This window comes from Salmo trutta, chromosome 14 (genome assembly GCF_901001165.1).
Source record: "Salmo trutta chromosome 14, fSalTru1.1, whole genome shotgun sequence".
NCBI classification, from domain to species: domain Eukaryota; kingdom Metazoa; phylum Chordata; class Actinopteri; order Salmoniformes; family Salmonidae; genus Salmo; species Salmo trutta.
The window spans coordinates 32,532,883-32,555,468 of record NC_042970.1 but is presented as its reverse complement, the minus strand read 5'-3'; the positions used below and the strand labels follow the sequence as shown (position 1 = coordinate 32,555,468).

At 44.5% G+C, this 22,586-nt stretch overlaps 1 protein-coding gene across 3 annotated transcripts; it reads right to left on the bottom strand.

Moving 5' to 3' along the window:
* Positions 1–1,733: 1,733 nt before the first annotated feature.
* LOC115207855 (scm-like with four MBT domains protein 1) lies at positions 1,734–20,923 on the bottom strand. 3 transcript variants are annotated; one of them, XM_029775364.1, is made up of 21 exons: positions 20,827–20,923; positions 17,116–17,211; positions 16,952–17,043; positions 16,562–16,805; positions 14,767–14,855; positions 14,363–14,615; positions 14,066–14,160; positions 13,896–13,997; positions 13,021–13,180; positions 10,763–10,845; positions 10,434–10,560; positions 10,102–10,215; positions 9,948–9,990; positions 9,741–9,802; positions 9,523–9,662; positions 7,860–7,969; positions 7,257–7,432; positions 6,925–7,097; positions 5,250–5,480; positions 3,526–3,654; positions 1,734–3,415 (listed from the first exon to the last, which is right to left on the bottom strand). In XM_029775364.1, the coding sequence occupies exons 2-21, from the start codon at positions 17,138–17,140 to the stop codon at positions 3,275–3,277; spliced, it is 2,589 nt and encodes an 862-aa protein (XP_029631224.1). In that variant the 5' UTR covers positions 17,141–17,211; positions 20,827–20,923; the 3' UTR covers positions 1,734–3,274. The 3 variants fall into 3 exon arrangements, with proteins under 3 accessions (XP_029631224.1, XP_029631226.1, XP_029631225.1); XM_029775366.1 differs by having other exon boundaries at positions 10,434–10,554; XM_029775365.1 differs by having other exon boundaries at positions 16,952–17,040.
* Between the last annotated feature and the right edge of the window lie 1,663 nt (positions 20,924–22,586).

Sequence of the window (22,586 nt, the reverse complement as noted above, 5' to 3'; positions counted from 1 at the left end):
CTCTCTAGAGACAGCAGGAGCGGTAGAGTGAATGATCGGCTATGAAAAGCCAACTGACATTTACTCCTGAGGTGCTGACCTGTTGCACCCTCGACAACCACTGTGATTATTATTATTTGAACCTGCTGGTCATCTATGAACATTTTAACATCTTGGCCATGTTCTGTTATAATCTCCACTCGGCCCAGCCAGAAGAGGACTGGCCACCCCTCATAGCCTGGTTCCTCTCTAGGTTTCTTCCTAGGTTCTGGCCTTTCTAGGGAGTTTTCCTAGCCACCGTGCTTCTACACCTGCATTTCTTGCTGTTTGGGGTTTAGGCTGGGTTTCTGTACAGCACTTTGAGATATCAGCTGATGTAAGAAGGGCTTTATAAATACATTTGAAAAGTATTCATCCCCTTTGGGGTTTTTCCTTTTTGTTGCATTGCAACATGTAATTTAAATAGATTTGTTTGGATTTCATGTAATGGACACATTCCAAATTAGTGAAGTGAAAAAAATTACTTGTATCAAAAATTTGAAAAATGGAAAAGTGGTGCGTGCATATGTATTCACCCCCTTTGCTATGAAGCCCCTAAATAAGATCTGGTGCAACCAATTACCTTCAGAAGTCACATAGTTAAAGTACACCTGTGCGCAATCTCAGTATATATACACACACAGCTGTTCTGAAAGGCCCCAATGTCTGCAAAACCACTAAGCAAGCAGCACCATGAAGACCAAGGAGCTCTCCAAACAGGTCAGGGACAAAGTTGGAGAACTACAGATCAGGGTTGAGTTATAAAAAAAATATCCAAAACTTTGAACATCCCACGGAGCACTATTAAATCCATTATTTAAAAAAAATGGAAAGAATATGGCACCACAACAAACCTGCCAAGAGAGGGCTGCCCACCAACACTCACAGACCAGGCAAGAAGAGCATTAATCAGAGAGGCAACAAAGAGACCAAAGATAACACTGAAGGAGCTGCAAACCTCCCCCATCGCCAAAAGGCATGTGGGAGACTCCCCAAATATATGGAAGAATGGTACTCCGGTCAGATGAGACTAAAATTGAGCTTTTTGGCCATCAAGGAAAACAATGTCTGGCGCAAACCCAACACCCCATCACCCCGAGAACAACATGTGGGGATGATCATTGGGGAGTGAATGACGTGATCTCGTCTACAGTTGGAATGGTCTTGCATTCTTTTAAAGCAACTCCTCACAGACTAATAGAATATCACAAATCAAAGTCTAAAACTCAACTCCTTCACTATGATCACATTCTCTCATGGCCCTCCTCGTCCTCTACTTGTCACTAGGCCAAAAATTAAATGAGTTCAAGACACATCTTTCTGTCCTCAACAGTAACAACTGAAGAGACCAATCTAACGGTTACGCTCAACACTCGACAGTCAAACAAGTAACTTACATGGCAACGGAGATGTGTCGTACCCCCCTTCCTGTTCTGTTATTATTCTGTTCCTCTGGATTTTGGATGAGGGGGGCTGAGAGAAGTCCAATATAAAACCTTGTAGGTAGGACCTTTAACACTGAATCATGGAGAGAACAGCTGGAGCGACAAAATACATTTTCCACCTTACATCTGAGAGCCAATACAATCTTCATATTATCATTCAGTGCTGCTAGGAAATGGTTTTCGAAGGTGGACCCTAATTTCACTAAATATGAATGAGATCATTCAGTGAAGATAGCTTCCTGGGATAAAAAAACAACACTGGTAAGAAGATAAGATGATAAAATTGCAGTTTATTACTTTTAAAAGCAATAACAATCATTCTGTAAACATATTCACATTGGAAATCCACAAACTATCTACATTTTAGATTGTTTCATGAGAAACCCCTTTAGTTGACTTATCTACCCAAACCTATTTTCAACATGAGCAACAGGAACGTAAAATCTAGTAATCGATAAAGTGAACGGGAATAGAAACATGAAGACTGTCAATGACAGCCCTGAATGAAACGACAAGCTGATGTGGAAGGTGATAACGAGCATAAATAACAGGGAATGTCTCAAACATGGCATAGTTCTGCCTTGAGTACAGTTCATTTTTTAGCGATAGCATGAGTATTATCCTACATTATTATTTTTTTAGTCACTTACTGTACATTTTTTATATATAAATCAATAAATGTTTTACTCAAAGCAATCTGCAAAATGCTTTAAAACATAGTTGACATTGAATCTTTAGAAATACTTTAAAAATGGTTCAGTTTATACTTTGATCAAGTTGCAATATACAAGAGGTAAAATGAGGCCAAACAGGTCCTCAATAATAAAATACTTTTTGATCGGAGATGCCCATAATTGTCAGGACCATCTTATAACCCTGTCGACCACCCCATGAACACCCATAACTAGTGACTGACTTGCTATAGTACACACAACTAGTGACTGACTTGCTATAGTACACACAACTAAAGTGGTCATAGTCATCATAAAGACAAAAAGGTCAAGAACAGCCTAACCCGTTGAGAATCTGCATTTAAGATTCATTGCATTTCACAGACAGAGATTAAGACTATTCCTGGACTAAGAACCATTTTCAATGGAGAATCTCCACTGAAGATACTTTTTAGTCTAGGACCAGGCTTAATCTGTATGGGAAACCGTCCCCAAAAGTCAGTGAAATCGATTACCCTAACCTTGTAGACCGATGTAAAAACCTGGTGATGATAGTGCAAATATGTCTCCCCACATAAGGTGCTGTTATTCACATTATACAGATTCAACATGTCTAGTGTTTCACAATGATGGGGCTTTGCATTAATAAGAGGTGAACTAGTACCTAAACAGGTATCCAGATCTCTTTTGTTTATATGCTTTACCTTGGGTTTTCATTTCAACCAAAGTATTAAGTGATGAATGGATGGAAAATAATTCCATCATGACTTTGTACAATTATCTTGTGCTTTTCAATTCCCCTCCACTGTGTACAAACAAACATGAAATCCCTGAAAGATACAGAATTCAGTCACATATTCCAGGGGTGAACAGCTGAGGCTATAAGCTGTGTCCATCCTGGAGCAGCATATAATGTACATAACAACCAATGATGTATATAAACCCTGGATTGCTGATGCTATGTATTGGCCACATGTCAAAAACAATTCTATAGCTTTCAACATCTTTTGGACAATGGAGATGTACAGAGATGGCTGTGTGGTGGCTTCAACACGACACCCCCTATCAGTCATCCAGGGTTTATACACATCATTGAAAACAACAGTGTGCATAATGCGTGCGCACAGACACACACACTCATCAGCCGGCAAAGTGCTGGTAAAAGGCCAGTTTGACCCTCTCTATAAGGTGACACAGTTTGATGGCAGGGCCCAGCTTCAGCCCCATACACTCCTGTACTGTGGGCAGGCTCAGCAACAGCAGGGCCTGGCCGTCTATCTCCTGTCAACACACACAACAACATGGCTCAGTGCACTGTGCGTGTGTATGTGTGTACACTTGTGTATGGCCTTCTCCACACCGAAGTGTGTGTGTGTGTGTGTCACTCCTACTTGGTCCCTGAATATGCGTGCCAGCGGGGAACAGTCAGTGGTTCTGATGAAGTGAGTCACGTCAGTGATGCTCCAGCCCAGAGGACTGCTGTCCAGATGCAGCTTCTCCTGCACCTCCACCCGCCCACTCTGAGACAGAACACAAAAATAAAGAGTTCCACATATATATACTGCTCAAAAAAATAAAGGGAACACTTAAACAACACAATGTAACTCCAAGTCAATCACACTTCTGTGAAATCAAACTGTCCACTTAGGAAGCAACACTGATTGACAATACATTTCACATGCTGTTGTGCAAATGGAATAGACAACAGGTGGAAATTATAGGCAATTAGCAAGACACCCCCAATAAAGGAGTAGTTCTGCAGGTGGTGACCACAGACCACTTCTCAGTTCCTATGCTTCCTGGCTGATGTTTTGGTCACTTTTGAATGCTGGCGGTGCTTTCACTCTAGTGGTAGCATGAGACGGAGTCTACAACCCACACAAGTGGCTCAGGTAGTGCAGCTCATCCAGGATGGCACATCAATGCGAGCTGAGGCAAGAAGGTTTGCTGTGTCTGTCAGCGTAGTGTCCAGAGCATGGAGGCGCTACCAGGAGACAGGCCAGTACATCAGGAGACGTGGAGGAGGCCGTAGGAGGGCAACAACCCAGCAGCAGGACCGCTACCTCAGGAGAAGCAAGTCTGCTCAAACGGTCAGAAACAGACTCCATGAGGGTGGTATGAGGGCCCGACGTCCACAGGTGGGGGTTGTGCTTACAGCCCAACACCGTGCAGGACGTTTGGCATTTGCCAGAGAAAACCAAGATTGGCAAATTCGCCACTGGCGCCCTGTGCTCTTAACAGATGAAAGCAGGTTCACACTGAGCACGTGACAGACGTGACAGAGTCTGGAGACGCCGTGGAGAACGTTCTGCTGCCTGCAACATCCTCCAGCATGACCGGTTTGGCGGTGGGTCAGTCATGGTGTGGGGTGGCATTTCTTTGGGGGGCCGCACAGCCCTCCATGTGCTCGCCAGAGGTAGCCTGACTGCCATTAGGTACCGAGATGAGATCCTCAGACCCCTTGTGAGACCATCTGCTGGTGCGGTTGGCCCTGGGTTCTTCCTAATGCAAGACAGTGCTAGACCTCATGTGGCTGGAGTGTGTCAGCAGTTCCTGCAAGAGGAAGGCATTGATGCTATGGACTGGCCCGCCCGTTCCCCAGACCTGAATCCAATTGAGCACATCTGGGACATCATGTCTCGCTCCATCCACCAACGCCACGTTGCACCACAGACTGTCCAGGAGTTGGTGGATGCTTTAGTCCAGGTCTGGGAGGAGATCCCTCAGGAGACCATCCGCCACCTCATCAGGAGCATGCCCAGGCATTGTAGGGAGGTCATACAGGCACGTAGAGGCCACACACACTACTGAGCCTCATTTTGAGTTGTTTTAAGGACATTACATCAAAGTTGGATCAGCCTGTAGTGTGGTTTTCCACTTTAATTTTGAGTGTGACTCCAAATCCAGACCTCCATGGGTTGATAAATTGGATTTCCATTGATTATTTTTGTGTGATTTTGTTGTCAGCACATTCAACTATGTAAAGAAAAAAGTATTTAATAAGATTATTTCATTCATTCAGATCTAGGGTGTGTTATTTTAGTGTTCCCTTTATATTTTTGAGCAGTGTAGTTCTAGGATCAGTGTGTGTGTGTAATTATGCAACAGCCACTACCGTAGGTGAGGGGGGCTGGTTCTCATCATCTGAGTAGGAGGTTAATTGTTTTTTTTTTCTGCACTGGCGGCGGGGTCCTTCCCGAGGGCGAGGTTCTGTAGGGGTGGGACGGGGAGAGGCAGGCTGGGACTTCCTCTCTAACACCTCAGAGTCACCCTGCTGCTCCGGCCCTGAGTCCTCCTCACTCAGAGAGTAGTCCTCATCTAGGTCCTCCTCCTCCTCTCCACTACCCTGGGGTACAAAGCAAGAGTACAGTTATGAGTTTAATTACTTCCCATATAAAAGTTGCCCATAAGATCAGATGTAAAGTCAGATTGCACTGCGTTCTACCCCAAATCCTAACCTTAATTATTCAAAAATCTCTGACCTTGGACCAGTGGTTGGGGGAAACTAAACTTATTGCTTCTCTTCCAAAAATGTACAGCTAGGACAGCTACAAAACCTAGAAGGCTCATGGTTCTCACACCCTTCCATAGACTTACACAGTAATTATGACAACTTCCGGAGGACGTCCTCCAACCTATCAGAACTCTTACAGCATGAACTGACATATTGTCCACCCAATCAAAGGATCAGAGAATGAATCTAGTACTGAAAGCACAAGCTACAGCTAGCTAGCACTGCATAAAATGTGGTGAGTAGTTGACTCAAAGAGAAAGAGTTTTGAACAAATTAATTTCTTCAAAAATGAAGGAGAAGCAAGAGATGGCGAGAGATATTTTGAGAAAAAAAAATCTATTTAAGTTTCACTTACTTAGCTAGCAAATGCAGCTAGCTAGTTTAGCCTACTCGAACACCAGGCTCAAACAGAGGGATGCTATGACTATCCAATACAACACTGGAACTCTTCCAAGTCAAGGTAAGCTTTTGGTTTTACTAATTTATTGCCACCGGGGCCCGCTGGTGTAACTGCTAAACTGCTTACTGACTGTACACTAACATTACTGCATGATTGTAGTGGGTTTACTAATGCGTTATTAGCTATGTTGATTATGACGTTACTTTAGCTAATATGGTGACAACAATGTAGGCTGTGTGTAGCTGTTCTAATATGGTTTGGCTTGGAAAGGTTCTTGCCTGGTCACATACAGTTGATGTGTTGTGCATTGAAGTCCACAAGCAAAGGGACAAGGTGAGAGGAGGAGAGCGCAAAGAAGTGAGAAGGAATACAACGTGGCTGCTATGAAAGTGAACTGTGTTCACGTGTGATCAGGGATGTATTCACTCCGCTAATTCTGTTGTAAAACGTTTCTCAAACGCACACAGAACAAAACAGGGATAAACAAACCTGGATTTGTCCAATAGAAACTCTTGTTTGCAACTGTTGGATTAATGATTACACCCTATATCAGCTAGATGCAGTCAAGAGTGTGCAAGGCGGAATTGAATGTCACCTCAAATTTGTCTCTCGACCTGTGTGCACCTACGTTGTAAACTTTCATTCATAGGAAAAGTTGTAGCAACCTCATGATGGGTATAGGGAAAATTAGAGTATCATGTAGCAGCCTAATTCCGAATATGAATGACAGTCAGCCAATATGCTGTAATAGAAATAAGGCTCATGAAAAAACATTAAACAGCATCAATGCCACTTGTCAACAGAATATAATCTTTTAAAAGTGAGATTTTCACTGGACAGTTACTTTAATGTGTTGAATGTCAGTATATGCAGTACCAGTGGGGAGCAAGCAGGGGTGCTGTCCACCGAGGTAAACAGGCGTGTTTTGCAGACAGACAGGGGCTTCCTCTTCTTCCTCCTGCTCCCCTCTTTGGTGCTGATATCCAGGTTAGTGTGACCGCCAGGGGGACGGCCAATGCGCTTGGTCTTCTTCTTACCGTAGTAATGAGCTATAGAGTACATAGACAGACACCAAGGAAACTATCTTAGAAAAATAATAACAGGTGTTATTCATGATTGTATAGCTAAATATTGATAAGTACATTGTAAATACAATCTGTGTGTCTGTCTATACATGCATACGTGTGTGTGTGTAAGGTAGCACGTACTGTATTTAGTCTTGGTGAACAGGGAACAGTTCTCCGAGCAGTGTTCCCGCACCATGTGAGGTGTGATCAGGTTGGGGCAGCACTCCAGCCTCACACACGTCTTCCTGCAGAACTCAGCCACCTGGTCAGCCGTACGGGAAATCCCCACAGTGGCCCGGTAACTCTTTCCTTTGTACCTACACACCACAACACCGTCCAGAGCAGGATAGGTACACCCATTAATACGGTCTGTCAGAGACCAATGTGGCAGAGAGCATCTCTCCCAGGTCCTGCATCCAGTATGATGTTCATGGAGCAGGGAGAATGTATATCCTCAGTGTCACGCAACTACTACCATATACAAGCATTTCGCTACACCCGCAATAACATCTGCTAAATGTGACCAATAAAATTAGAATCGATATACAGTGGTGTTATGGTGTATACATAGTGACCCAGGTCCCAGAGCAAATCTACCTCGTACAGAAAACTCTGTACGGATTAGTGCGTGTACCGTTTCTCATTTTATCCCAATACTGTACAATCTAAACCGTCATGGTATCACTACCATGTTAGTGTGTTATGGTGTATACTGTGGTCTGTCTATTGGTTGGGTAGACTGACTTGGCCTTGAGAGTCTCTCCCTGGCCGTGCCCCCTCAGCTCTGGGTCCTGCTGCAGCTCCCTCAGCACCCGGCTGGGCTTGTAGGCCGAGCTGATCAGCAGCGTCAACACCTGGACCACAGGGCAGGAGGAGACGGGGGTTAGAAGTACACACTGTAGGATACAGCACAGAATTAAAACAGGACACTAGAATGGATTATGTATCTGTATGGTGATGTCAGTGAGAAGCCATCTACAGTAGTGCGTGTGTTAATAATAATTAAATTACATTTGTAAAGCGCTTTTCATTATACAGAATTATTTAAAAGTGCATAAAATAAAAAAATGAAACAAATGAATAAAAATAAAAAACGGACACAACTAGACAGGGAAACGGACACAAAGAACACAGCTGACGCTACAAGAGACACGAACACCAAGAAGCACAGCTATCAACTGAAATCCTTCCTAAAGAGAAAGTTCTTTCGGCCCCTTTTAAAGTGTGTTGTCTACAGGTGGTCCGGGAGGACATTATAGAGGCCGAGATGAAAGCCTAATCCCCCCAGGAGTGGAGATTAATCCTGGGGGCGTGTAGGAGCAGGCTATGGCTTGACCTGAGGGTACGGGTGGGGTTTTGGAGGGAGAGCAGTTCTTTGAGATAAGGAGGGGCATTGCCATGAACACACCGGAAAGTCAATCCGGAATAAGACGGGGAGCGAGTGCAGAGATGCCATGTTGGGGGTGATGTGATGGTGTTTCCACACACTGACCAGGATCCTGGCAGCACTGTTCTGGATGTATTGGAGCTTCTGAAGACTCCTGCCAGGGCTCCTGATGAAGAGTCTGTTGCGGTAGTCCAGCCCTGAGGAGATAAAGGCATGGATGAGCTTCTCTGCATCAGACTGAGTGAGGGTGGGACGGAGTTGGGCAATGTTCTTGAGGTGATAGAATGACGCTTTACGTGGCTGTCAAAGGTCAGGGAGGAATCAAGCGTTACACCCAGATTGGAAACTGAGGGGGAGAGAGGGATGTGCTGTCCTGCAATGTTGAGGTGTGTTATTGGTGCTGGACCTGGAGGGAGGTGCCAACATGTCGGGCCTCGGTTTTGCTGCTGTTCAGTTGAAGGACGTCTTTCTTCAAGGCATTTGTTCATCAGCATAACAGTGGAATGAGATTCCATGCCGGGTAATGACACGACCCAGGGGGAGCATGTACAGGACGAACAGGATGCGTCCAATAACAGATCTTTGTGGTACACCGCAGGTGACATGGTGGGTCCGGGACCTGGGCCCACCTAGCAACACATACTCAAGTCCTGTGAGAGGTAGGAGTGGAACCAGCTCAAAGCTGGTCCAGACAGTCCAGTGGCGTCCAGGAAGCATTCCAGTAGGATGGGGTGGGCGACAGTGTCAAACCCTGCACTCAAGTCCAGGGGGATCAGGGGACAGGGGGAGCCTGCACCAGCAGGTCGTTGGTGACCCTGAGTAGGGCCGTTTGGGTGCTGTGGGCCGGCCAGAAACCTGACTGGAACTTCTCAAATCCTGTAGGTTGTTCAGACTGAGATGGTCCTGGAGCTGTACAGCAGCCACTTTTTCTAAAACCTTGGAGAGGAAGGGGAGATTGGATGTTGGCCTGATATTTTTTAGATTGAGAGGAGCTTGTAGATGTGTCGCTCTCTCTCTCACCTCTTTCAGCACCAGGACACAGTTGCCGGGGCCGATGCTCTGGGGCAGCTCTGCGATGCGGCCCTTGTTCAGGTAGGGGCCAGAGAAACAGAGGTGGTTGAAGAAGATCTTTGGGCAGCTGTACTTTCCGTTACCCTGAGCTGCTGACAGACACAGACGTGAGATTCTCATACGCATTATTTTTGCACAAATTATTTTTCACAAGGTATTACACTCACCGCTCTCTGATTGGCTCAGATCCTGCTGCCTCGCTGCATGGGGCGTGGCTTTAAGTTGAGATCTGCCATCGGATCAAACCCAAATACACATACAGTTAGAAATAAAAACTGACAAGTCAAAGTTGGGTAAGAGTAGAGGAAGTAAGTTCAGCTTTTTCATTTCGATTCCCACGCTCTCTCTGTAATATGCAGTCTGCAAAAACTCACTGCTTCTCTGGTTGCACCACGACCAGACAGCTCTTCCTCGGAGCTGCAACAGAAGAGGTCAAAAGTCGAACTACATTTGCCAGTAAACGTCAGATAAAACACTGACATAGACCAATCCCCAAAATGGACAGGAGGGTCTTGTTTGGAGCCTGACCTGTAGCTTTGGAGGGGTGCTGGAGGGGGTAGCCGTGACTCTCACACCAGCTGACTGGAAAGATGTCCAGGGAGTCCACATGCGTGATGACGTCAGGCAGAGTCTGCTTCAACCCTGGAGAGAACACAGAGAGCAGAGGGAGGAGGTTATAAGTGGCTGAACACATAAACACTATGTAAATAGAACACTGAGAATTCAGGTAGCTGAAATTACCACCCAAAACTGACTTGGTCGTAGTGATAATATTCACAAGATCAACATCCTTCCCCCAAAACCCTTACATCTCTCCGACCCAGCACTTCCTCTCCCTCCTACAGCTGTTCTGTTCTCACCTTCTAGACCCAGCCAGATGTGCTGACCTCTGACCCTGGTTACAGTTGCCATGTGGATGTATTTAGGAGAGATGGGATTCACCGCCTCCAGCCTCATGAACTCAACAAAGTCATGATCACTCTGCTCCTGGAGGAAAAACACCTGTCATCAGTATAATATATGTATGTGTGTGTGTGTGTGTGTGTGTGTGTGTGTATGTATGTATGTATGTATGTATGTATGTATGTATGTATGTATGTATGTATGTATGTATGTATGTATGTATGTATGTATGTATGTATGTATGTATGTGTGTGTGGGTGTGTATGTGTGTGTGTGTGTGTCTCACCACAGGAAAACAGCTCTCTGGCGCTCCCTCTGCGCCACACTGTTTCAGGTAATACGCCCAGTCAAAGTCCTGACCCTGGTAACCTACACACCCACATACCCAGGAACACAGTAAATTTCACTGGTGACTGCAGTACAGTGCATGAGATGAGTGTATTCCAGAGGTGGGACCAAGTCACAAGGTCCGAGTCTCAAGTCAAGTCCAAGTTGTGCATTCTAAGGGCAAGTCAAGTCACAAGTCAAAAACAAATCAAATCTTTATTAAAGAAAATAGGCTACCAGACAGCCCTTTTCATTATTTGGTCTACAGCATATTTTGATTATGCAATAGTTAACTTAACAACAAATACCAAATGCAAGCTTTGTGAGTAAATTATCAATTTCAAGCAATTTTGACATACCAAAAGACCAGTAGACCTGTGTTAGTCATTGTTGATTGATGCCCCATTACTGTTGAGCTTGCAAAGTAAACCGTTAATATTCTTGATCAAACTATTTTTGGAGCTGCATGTTTATTATGGCAATCCTCTCTCCCTACGAAGTGCAGTTTGTGCTGCACATATCCTTCAGCTGGCCAGGATATCAGCCATCTGTTCGCTAGCTTAGTGGTTCTCAAACGGAGTGTTTCAAAGCTTGCGACACCCCCGCGCCTGCACGTGCACACAATTGCTGTTCAGATGTCGCCTGTCATTTCAGATATAAACGGTGTGGGATTTTCAAAAACACACGATACACCTGCACTTGGAGCTGAAAGTCATTCACGTTAGCAGTCAATATCAACTAGGGATATCGTACAGCCTACCTGTATCCAGCGGAGGTTGCAGGATCGTACGGCCTACCTGTATCCAGCGGAGGTTGCAGGATCGTACGGCCTACCTGTATCCAGCGGAGGTTGCAGGATCGTACGGCCTACCTGTATCCAGCGGAGGTTGCAGGATCGTACGGCCTACCTGTATCCAGCGGAGGTTGCAGGATCGGATGGAAAGCACGGTTTGTCTGTAGACTGTTTCTTCCTCACAAATATCATAATTAATTAGCCAGAATATGTTGCATCTTCATCCCACTATCTGTAGCCAGAAGTCCTACCCACCGCTGAGGTATATAACTAACCCATCCAAACTGTTCCCATCTGAAATACCCAGCCAGTCTATTGTTCTGGTAAAGATGCGTGGGTAGCAGATTGCTAAACGGTATTTTATATGAAGAAAAAAGAAAGTTCTGTCTGGTCATTAATCTGGAAGTGTGAGCCCGTCTTCGCGTGCCAATGCTGATGACTGGTCAACAGTCAAGATGCTCCACTTTTTGGTTCTGAAGCACAGATTAGATGTTTTTGAAAGAGGAATTTTGTGCAATGCTGTAGGTCTATGTTAGTGGCCAGATTGAATAAGCAAAGGAATAAATATATAATCCAAACGGTAGACTATACAGCGCCTTCAGAAAGTATTCACACCCCTTGACTTTTCCCACTTTGTTGTGTTACAGCCTGAATTTTAAATGGATTAAATTGAGATTGTGTCTCTGGCCTACACACACAATCCCCCGTACTGTCAAAGTGTAATTACGCTTAGACATTTTGGCAAATTAATTAAAAATGAAACCCTGAAATGTCTTGAGTCAATAAGTATTCAACACCCCTTGTTATGGCAAGCCTAAATACGTTCAGGAGTAAAGATTTGCTTAACAAGTCACATAATGGGCTCCCGAGCGGCACAGCAGTCTAAGGCACTGCATCTCAGTGCAACAGGCATCCCTACAGGACCTGGTTCGAATCCAGGCAGCATCACACCCGGGCCGTGATTGGAAGTCCCATAGGGCAGCGCACAATTGGCCCAGCGTAGTCTGGGTTTGGCCAAGAATTTGTTCTTAAATGACTTGGCTGCATGGACTCACTCTGTATGTATGCAATAATAGTGTTTAACATGATTTTTAAATGACTACCTCATCTCTGTACCCCACACATACAGATAATTGTAAGGTCCTTCAGTCGATCAGTGAATTTCAAACACATATTCAACCACAAAGACCAGGAAGGTTTTCCAATGCCTCGCAACAAAGAGCACCTATTGCTAGATGGGTAAAAAAAATTAAAAAGCACATATTGAATATCCGGAGACAAAACCCTGGCCAGATAAGTTCAGTCTCAAGTCAAAGTCGAGTCACGAGTCTTGATGCTCCAAGTCTGAAGTTATTTCATTTTCTATCAAGTCGAGTCTCAAGTCATGTGACTCGAGTCCACACCTCTGGTTTATTCTGCCTTACCTGGAGGGGGACTGAGGGGTACCCCATTTTTAAGGCTCCACTGGACAGGGAAGATATCAGTGCTTCCATGGTGACAGAGGAAGGATGAGCCAGGCCCCGCCCCCTCACTGTCTCCCTGTAGGCTGTCCATCTGCACCAGGAAGTACTGTTCGCTCAACACCTAGGAAAGACAATGATGACATCACTGTTACAGCCCCATACAACTTGGTGCAACCTATCACACACTATATGTAATTGATAAATACGGAAGAAGCTGTGTGGGTGTTACCGTGGTGACCGGGGCCTCATTTATAACCATTGTGCAAATGTAACACTAAATAGCTGTGTGCCATTTCTGAAAAGACAGTGCACGCACAAAAATATTGAGATTTATAAACTTGGCAGCACGCCATACATACACATGTTCCCCGTTATAAATCAAACCTGTCGTGAAACTGTGCGTGAACGAGCATTATAACTCCACCTGAAAACTGCCCATCATTCACCTTCTATGGTGACAATAATGCCCTTATTTGCTGTATACTTTGGAAGTATTGGAATTAGGCCAAGACAGTATCTAAGGAAATAGCAATGCAAGGTGAACTTAATCAAATGTCTTTGGAGAGGTTGGCAGAATATTTTCTTTTGCAGTGACTTTTTCTGTGTCTGACCATGTCAGAAAGACAAAACCAATTGCAAATTGTTGAGGACCTGTAAAAATACTGTTTGATATATCAATAATATTTTGTATTTACTTTTACCCAAACATAAATATGCTGCACTGCCCGCGAATTCTGAAACATTGTCTAACAGTAGGCCTACTGCTTACAGTGGTAGTCTACACACTTCCAATGCCAAAAAGTGTTTAACGTCTGTTGGTGACATGGGGGTGTTACCTTGGTGACAGTAGCTGGACTGATGTTAAAAGGGGCAGCGGGGTTCACTGCCTCCAACTTCATCCCCTCAGAGAAGCAGTGAGGAGAGAGGACTGGCCTGTCCTACAAACACACAGAAGACATGTGAGAGGGAGACAGCGAGGGCAGAGAGAGGGAGATGTAAAGCATACCTTAAAGAAGTCTCGATTGAAGGCTTCTTCTTTAGGCTTTCTGATGGTCTTTCTCACCTCCTCCCACTCTGCTTCACTGCGCAAACCACGAAGCACTGAAACACAGCAGTGACATTATCACTAAGTAACTCTCATTAATACTTAAACAGACACACACACAAAGCATCCAAACAAACACACTACAAAAGTGGTCAGCAGGCAACCAGCCCAGCATTAATACACCTTATTCAAGGACCAGGGTTTGTCAGCAGTATCACAAGATGCACCACAAGGTGCAGAGGCAGTTCTGTTCCTTACCAGCAGGTGGGGTGAGAGAGCAGCTGTTCTCCTCAGCCCAGCCAGGTGGGTGCAGGAGGGGGTCCAGGTAGAATACCCATCGCCTGGCCAGTGACTGGGTGAGCCCCTCTGTCCCAGCGTAGCGCAGACACAGACGGCCCCCTATGTTGTCCTCCACCTGCGCCCCCCAGGCCACCCCTGGGTCCACACTGTCCTGCAGCTCCACACACCACCCCATGGGAAACAGGTCTGCTGGGCCTCCCCCTGTCTGAGCCTGGACATGTTGACATTTTTGATCCCCCCAAAAAATGCATAAAAATAAATGCAAAAAAGAATCAAGCTTTTCTGACATGAGTAGAATGTTGAATAGGTCCTAGCTATAGTTATGGTCCTGGTGTCCCCACTCCTCCCTCCCCCAGACTTACCCCCTGCAGTAGGTGTGCTGGTGCACTCCCTCCCTGAGCCAAAGCCTCCTCTAGGAGAGCCTCCCAGTCACCATGTTTCTCACGGACACCTGGACCCACATCACATTCATAAATTGTGTACATCTTTAGGCTGTTAATTCCTGTATACAGTTGAAGTCGGAAGTTTACATACACTTACGTTGGAGTCATTAAAACTCGTTTTTCAACAACTCCACAAATTTCTTGTTAACAAACTATAGTTTTGGCAAGTCGGTGAGGACATCTACTTTGTGTATGAAACAAGTAATTTTTCCAACAATTGGTTACAGATTATTTCACTTATAATTCACTGTACCACAATTCCAGTGGGTCAGAAGTTTACATACACTAAGTTGACTGTGCCTTTAAACAGCATGGAAATTTCCAGAAAACTGTCATGGCTTTAGAAGCTTCTGATAGGCTAATTGACATCATTTGAGTCAATTGGAGGTGTACCTGTGGATGTATTTCAAGGCCTACCGTCAAACTCAGTGCCTCTTTGCTTGACATCATGGGAAAATCAAAAGAAATCAGCCAAGACCTCAGAGAAAAAAGTAGAACTCCACAAGTCGGGTTCATCCTTCGGAGCAATTTCCAAACGCCTGAAGGTACCATGTTCATCTGTACAAACAATAGTATGCAAGTATAAACACCATGGGACCACGCAGCCGTCATACCGCTCAGGAAGGCGACATGTTGTCTCCTAGAGATGAACGTACTTTGGTGCAAAAACTGCAAATAAATCCAAGAACAACAGCAAAGGACCTTGTGAAGATGCTGGAGGAAACAGGTACAAAAGTATCTATATCCACAGTAAAACCAGTCCTATATCGACATAACCTGAAAGGCCGCTCAGCAAGGAAGAAGCCTCTGCTCCAAAACCACCATAAAAAAGCCAGACTACGGTTTGCAACTGCACATGGGGACAAAGATCATACTTTTTGGAGAAGTGTCCTCTGGTCTGATGAAACAAAAATAGAACTGTTTGGCCATAATGAACATCATTATGTTTGGAGGAAAAAGGGGGAGGCTTGCAAGCCGAACACCATCCCAACTGTGAAGCAGGGGGGTGGCAGCATCATGTTGTGGGGGTGCTTTGCTGCAGGAGGGACTGGTGCACTTCACAAAAATAGATGGCATCATGAGGAAGTAAAATTATGTGGATATATTGAAGCAACATCTCAAGACATCAGTCAGGAAGTTAAAGCTTGGTCGCAAATGGGTCTTCCAAATGGACAATGACCCCAAGCATACTTCCAAAGTTTTGTAAAAACGGCTTAAAGACAACAAAGTCAAGGAATTGGAGTGACCATCACAAAGCCCTGACTTCAATCCTATAGAAAATGTGTGGGCAGAACTGAAAAAGCGTGTGCAAGCGAGGAGGCCTACAAACCTGACTCAGTTACACCAGCTCTGTCAGGAGGAATGGGCCAAAATTCCCCCAACTTATTGTGGGAAGCTTGTGGAAGGCTACCCGAAACGTTTGACCCAAGTTAAACAATTTAAAGACAATGCAACCAAATACTAATTGAGTGCATGTAACCTTCTGACCCACTGGGAATGTGATGAAAGAAATAACATCTGAAATAAATCATTCTCTCTACTATTATTCTGACATTTCACATTCTTAAAATAAAGTGGTGATCCCAACTGACCTAAGACAGGGAATTTTTACTCGGATTAAATGTTAGGAATTGTGAAAAACTGAGTTCAAATGTATTTGGCTAAGCAACACAAACATATATTGCCATTAACCCCTATATCACTCCCTCTTCACCGTCGGGTGGTCTCATTGGTCGCCCCTGCTGCCTACCCCACCCCAGAGGGTGGAGGTCAGAGGTCATGATGTCAGACCAAAAGTCTGCTCGTCGGTCGTCGTGGTAACCCTCATAGCGCAGCAGCAGCAGTTGGCCACAGGCAGTGATGATGGTGGCCACCCAGTAGGGTTGGTCAGGCTCCGAACGCACACACACCTCCAGCATCATCCCTGGGGCCAGCCCTGTCTGCAGGCTACGGTCCACCTGACAGGGAGGGAAGGGGAAAGACAACAATAATTAATGCGAGAGTGGATATACAATAAATAGGGGCCTGACCAGGAAAAACTCTGTGCCCTAACTATAAGTACCATATCTGCAAATGGGCCCTGATGCAGTGAAATAAGACATACATGTTTGAAGGCATGATGTGGAACCGCCAATACTCCATTCTCCTCCAGATACTCATCCCAGTTGAAGTCAGACTCCAGTTCAGAGCCCCCTGCTGAAAGACACACAAACTCATTTATAAAGACAGAAAAATACACCACTGCCATTGAACCATTGTGAGACTCACCAGATTCCTGTGCCTCGGGGTTCATGATGCCCCCACTGTGTTCCCAACACCACCCAGAAGACTGTATTAGCAGTAGCTAAAACCACTTTGATCCAACTGAAAAAGATACAAAGACGACATGAAATAAACATGTCTGTGTTTAGGGCCTGGTACTCAGTGGCTACTACACACTTATACAGTTCCACTTCCAAGACAAAAAAAAAGGTTAGCACTCATGAAGATTTAGGTAGGTTGACAGGAGAGCTGCATTTGGAAAGCTGTCCGTTTTGAATGTGGAACCTTTAGGCACGGCAGGCCGGACCGCTCATTAGGCATCTGCCTACGGCGGCAGATTGACAAGGGCGGCATTTTCTGAGCTAAACTGACAAAGATGCACCTCCAACAACAAAACATCAAACCTCATTCTGCCCCAAAACAATGACAATTTCTCTCAACCAGTGGCATATGGGCTTTTTAGGTGAGCGTTGATGCCGCCCTGTGATAAGTAGTGCCCACTTTGTCAAAGGCAGGGGTGCAAAATATGTTGGTTGTCCCTTCCCAGCATGCCCCTCCAGGATGCTGTTGGAGACACATCGCTGTGGCCCTCCACCCCAACATTTTATTTCACCTTTATTTAACCAGGTAGGCCAGTTGAGAACAAGTTCTCATTTACAACTGCGAGTTGTAATAGTGGCAAAATAATTACAATATAGCAATTAAAACACTGGAGTGATAGATGTGCAGAAGATGAATGTGCAAGTAGAGATACTGGGGTGCAAAGGAGAAAAAAAATAACAGTATGGGGATGAGTTAGTTTTATGGGCTAACATTTAACATTTAAGTCATTTAGCAGACGCTCTTATCCAGAGCGACTTACAAATTGGTGCATTCACCTTAAGATATCCAGTGGAAAAACCACTTTACAATAGTGCATCTAAATCTTTTTTTTTGGGGGGGGGGGGTAGAAGGATTACTTTATCCTATCCCAGGTATTCCTTAAAGAGGTGGGGTTTCAGGTGTCTCCGGAAGTTGGTGATTGACTCCGCTGTCCTGGCGTCGTGAGGGAGCTTGTTCCACCATTGGGGTGCCAGAGCAGCGAACAGTTTTGACTGGGCTGAGCGGGAGCTGTGCTTCCTCAGAGGTAGGGAGGCGAGCAGGCCAGAGGTGGATGAACGCAGTGCCCTTGTTTGGGTGTAGGGCCTGATCAGAGCCTGAAGGTACGGAGGTGCCGTTCCCCTCACAGCTCCGTAGGCAAGCACCATGGACTTGTAGCGGACTTGTAGCTATTTACAGATGGGCTATGTACAGGTGCAGTGATCTGTGAGCTGCTCTGACAGCTGGTGCTTAAAGTTAGAGAGGGAGATACGAGTCTCCAGCTTCAGTGATTTTTGCAATTTGTTCCAGTCATTGGCAGCAGAGAACTGGAAGGAAAGGCGGCCAAAGAGGAGTTGGCTTTGGGGGTGACCTGTGAAATATACCTGCTGGAGCGCGTGCTACGGGTGGGTGCTGCTATGGTGACCACTGAACTGAGATAAGGCAGTGGGTTTGGCGAAAAATAAGAAGCGAGTGCCAGCCAACGAGAGCATACAGGTTGCAGTGGTGGGTAGTATATGGGGCTTTGGTGACAAAATGGATGCCACTGTGATAGATTATTCAGCAAATTGGATGCAGTCTAACATAAATCATGTAGCAGATACAGGATATGGTAGAAAGAGTTTATGGCCTTTTCTGTAGCCAACAGGCTGGAGATAGACTGTATTGAGACTGACTTTTTACATCATGCAGGTTTCTCCAATCACATAGCCTAACCTAAATGCTGCACAATCAAATAAAAGATATGTTAACAAAAAAACAGGCCAGGTCAAAGTAAAATGGACAATATGGAATGGCATTCACAACTGTTGTCCAGGAGTTTCACCCCATTGTCATGATCAGTGGTTTCATGTTTGTATCTGTACATTTTTGACAAGCTGATCATGCGAAAAATAAAATACTTCTGCATTTCCTGCTGTGTAAACACATTGCAAATAGGCTCACAATAACTCCTAAAAAGTTGGGTAGCTGGTATTCAGAGCTTAAAATAGCCAAATTGATTTATCACAGGAATAAGGACTAATAAAGCCAATGCAATGGCCTGTTTTACAAATGGTGCGCCTACCACATGGATGGGCATTCATAAAATTCCATTGCGGGCAGACATGATAGACTACACCCAAGTAAACAGGAACCGACGTCTTTTTTTGGTCCTGTTCGGATGTTCTTTTTTTGGTGTTTTACAAACTGTAGGCTTACCACTTACGCCGTCGCCGTTTGGAGGTCGTTTTTTTGTTGCAGTCTGGACCGGCCTTGATTTCCACCGACAATGTGAACCAATCATAGACGTCTATGTTTGCTTCAGATTTGGTGCGGTCCAGACCAACCTTGATTTCAACATCCACGGACATTGATTTTTGGTCCGTTCCGGATTTCAACGTGCGGAAAATACATATTTTAAAAGTCTGGAAAATAGGTATTTTCAGCATACGGGAAACACGTATTTAAAACTTTTATTCATAACCAGAAATGAACCTGACTTCAACATCCGGAATATATGTATTTTTCAACGTCGTGGAAAATACTTATTTTTCCCCATAATTCAGAACCTAAACTGGAAAATATTTTAGACGTCTTTTCAACGTCAAAAACCGGCCCTGCCGTTAAGCGTTCTTTCAATTCAATAGACTGTCCATCTCTGTCAGGTGTGATCAGTCTCAGGAAGGATTAGAGTCCTGCTTAAAGCAGGTCCATCTGGCCTAGACCCATTCCTACCACACACAGCCTTCGATCAGCCTTTTGAGTTGTTGACATCTTTATTCATTTAAGGAGTCATTAACTGAACTCATCCTGAGAAATCCCTGCCTGACTCCATCCTCCGATAACGTCAACGTGACAAAGCAGTGATATCAAACGATGAGTGTGTAATTTGTAGGTAATAACTGCCCTATCTATAGCATCCTCTTCCGCCTGCAGGGACAGGTGTTCCCGCCAGTCCCATCTCAGAAAAGGAGTTGGTTGACCATGGCGTGAAAAAATCTGCACAAACATGCTAAAGCCTGCCTACACATATGTTAATACTTTATGTTAGGTTGCTAAAATGGTTGTAATTAACAGTATAATTACTGTTTGCCACAGACTAGCGTGAAACGGCGTAATAGGCTACACTGTATATTATTTTACAATGTTACATTAGACGCTTGCAATGATACATCGCAAGCTAAACAACCATGAAATAAAACACATCTTGACTACAAAAAAAACTAGTCAGACTTTTCAGGGAAAGTTTGTGTCAGCATCAGCAATATGACAATCTGTTGACACAATCTTGCAGACAAGGGCGTCATTGCGCCCAGCTCAACTTTAAATTCTATGTTGTGGTCGTGATCAAAATTGAATTCGCAACATTGAAAAGAGAATAACACAACCTGGCGTGCCTCTGGCGGTTTTGCAATGTTGATCGTGGATATCAATCTGTGCAATGAAAATGGTCGGGTGCGCGAAGCTTGCACACCGTTTCCACTGTTCACGAGCAAGTTTGCAGCTGAAATGTCAAGTATTAGTATGGCGCTGCGTACTCAATCGAGCACAACACAGCTTGACACCAGGAAAAAAACACACGTGAGCCACTAAGGCAGCTGAAAATACGTTTGCCCGTTAGCTAATATTTACAATGTACTAAGTATTTTATACACTTACGTGAATCTCAGCTTTTCCTAGTTTTTCCAAGTAAATTTAAAACGTCTCCCTGGCCTGCCTCTTGTTCTCTGCTTCCTTGCAATATGTCACAAACCTCAACTGCGCATGCTCGGTCATTCACTTTCTCAACCTGGGGCTGTCAAGAGGAAAAGGCGTCCCGCACGGATGGACTTGTTCATATATTTCAGCGATTAGAGGAAAAATATGAACATACTCTGCCCAAAACGTTGTGCTGTCTTTGTTTCAATTACAACAGCATATCTAAATCAATTCAAAAACAAACAACGACAAGGATAAGCAAAAGAAAATAGACCTACACAGGCTGTCGTCGTGAGCCATGCAATAAAATGTATTTATAAAGCCCTTTCTACATCAGCCGATGTCACAAAGTGCTTATACAGAAATCCAGCCTAAGACTCCAAACAGCAAGCAATGCAGATGTAGAAACAAGGTGGCTTGGAAAAACTCCCTAGAAAGGCCAGAACCTAGGAGGAAACCTAGAGAGGAACCAGGCTCTGAGGGGTGGCCAGTCCTCTTCTGGCTGTGCCGGGCAATAAATTATACAGCACACTAACTAGCTACCTAGTTAATGCAAACAATGCAATAGCCTATCTTTTGACTTGTCTGCATCGAATTCTCTATAGACTAAAGGCAACTTTTCATTTGTATGGTATATTTCTGTAGGCCAAAAGACTACGTTGGTTTAGACTCGGCAGGTAGGACTTAGATTCCATATGACTATAGACTTTTTTTCTCTCGCAGGGTGGAGACTCAAGCAGTAATTAGGTCTGCTCCGTTTCCATGGCAACAGCACCAAAGACGCACTAAAGGATAGATGTGGGGTGGTGGGAAACTCGACGCAAATACTTTCATTGAATTTCCATTATTTCTACTAGACAATATTCGCTGCCATCATGCAGAGTAAATTGGTAGATACATTACATTACATGTGCGTTCTACAAAACTAAAAATGTACTATTTTGCTATGTTTTTGACAATATGGGACGACAAGATGCCCTAATGCACAAGTATCTAATCTGGCCTAGGTTACAACAAAACAATCAGCCAAAATCCACCTGTAGGCCGTCATTGTAAATAATAATTTGTTCTTAACTGACTTGCCTAGTTAAATAAAAAATAAAATAAATACAACATACCTCTCAAGCATTACAAAACGTGCAGGTGAAACAGTGTTTTTAGTGCTTGCTCCAATGACTGTAGACTTGCTCACACACAGGTAACTGCCAAAATAAAGGAAACACTTGAGTAAATGAGGGATACAAATTATACTGAAAGCAGGTGCTTCCACACAGGTGTGGTTCCTGAGTTAAATAAGCAATCCCATCATGCTTAGGGTCATGTATAAAAATGCCCAGTTACCGATTATTTTGGCTACCATGGCTGAAAGAGGAGATCTCAGTGACTTTGAAAGAGGGGTCTCAAAAGTGGGTGTGTATTTGAGATCTCAAGCCAATTGAACACTTATGGGAGATTCTGGAGCGGCGCCTGAGACAGCGTTTTCCACCTTCTCGTGGAAGTATGTGGCCGCATCCAATGTTCCCTCATTTTTTTTTTTACCACTGATCAAATGTCAGGTCTGTGCAACTTCCAGTGCACGTTTTCTGTGAACACAGGCTGTACCAGCTTTAAGTTACAGTGTCAGACAGTGTTGAAGTAGGCTACTTGATCATACTGTAGGCCTATCAGAGTTGCCTTCCATCAAAAACAATGGATAAATGCATACCATAACATTTGAACAT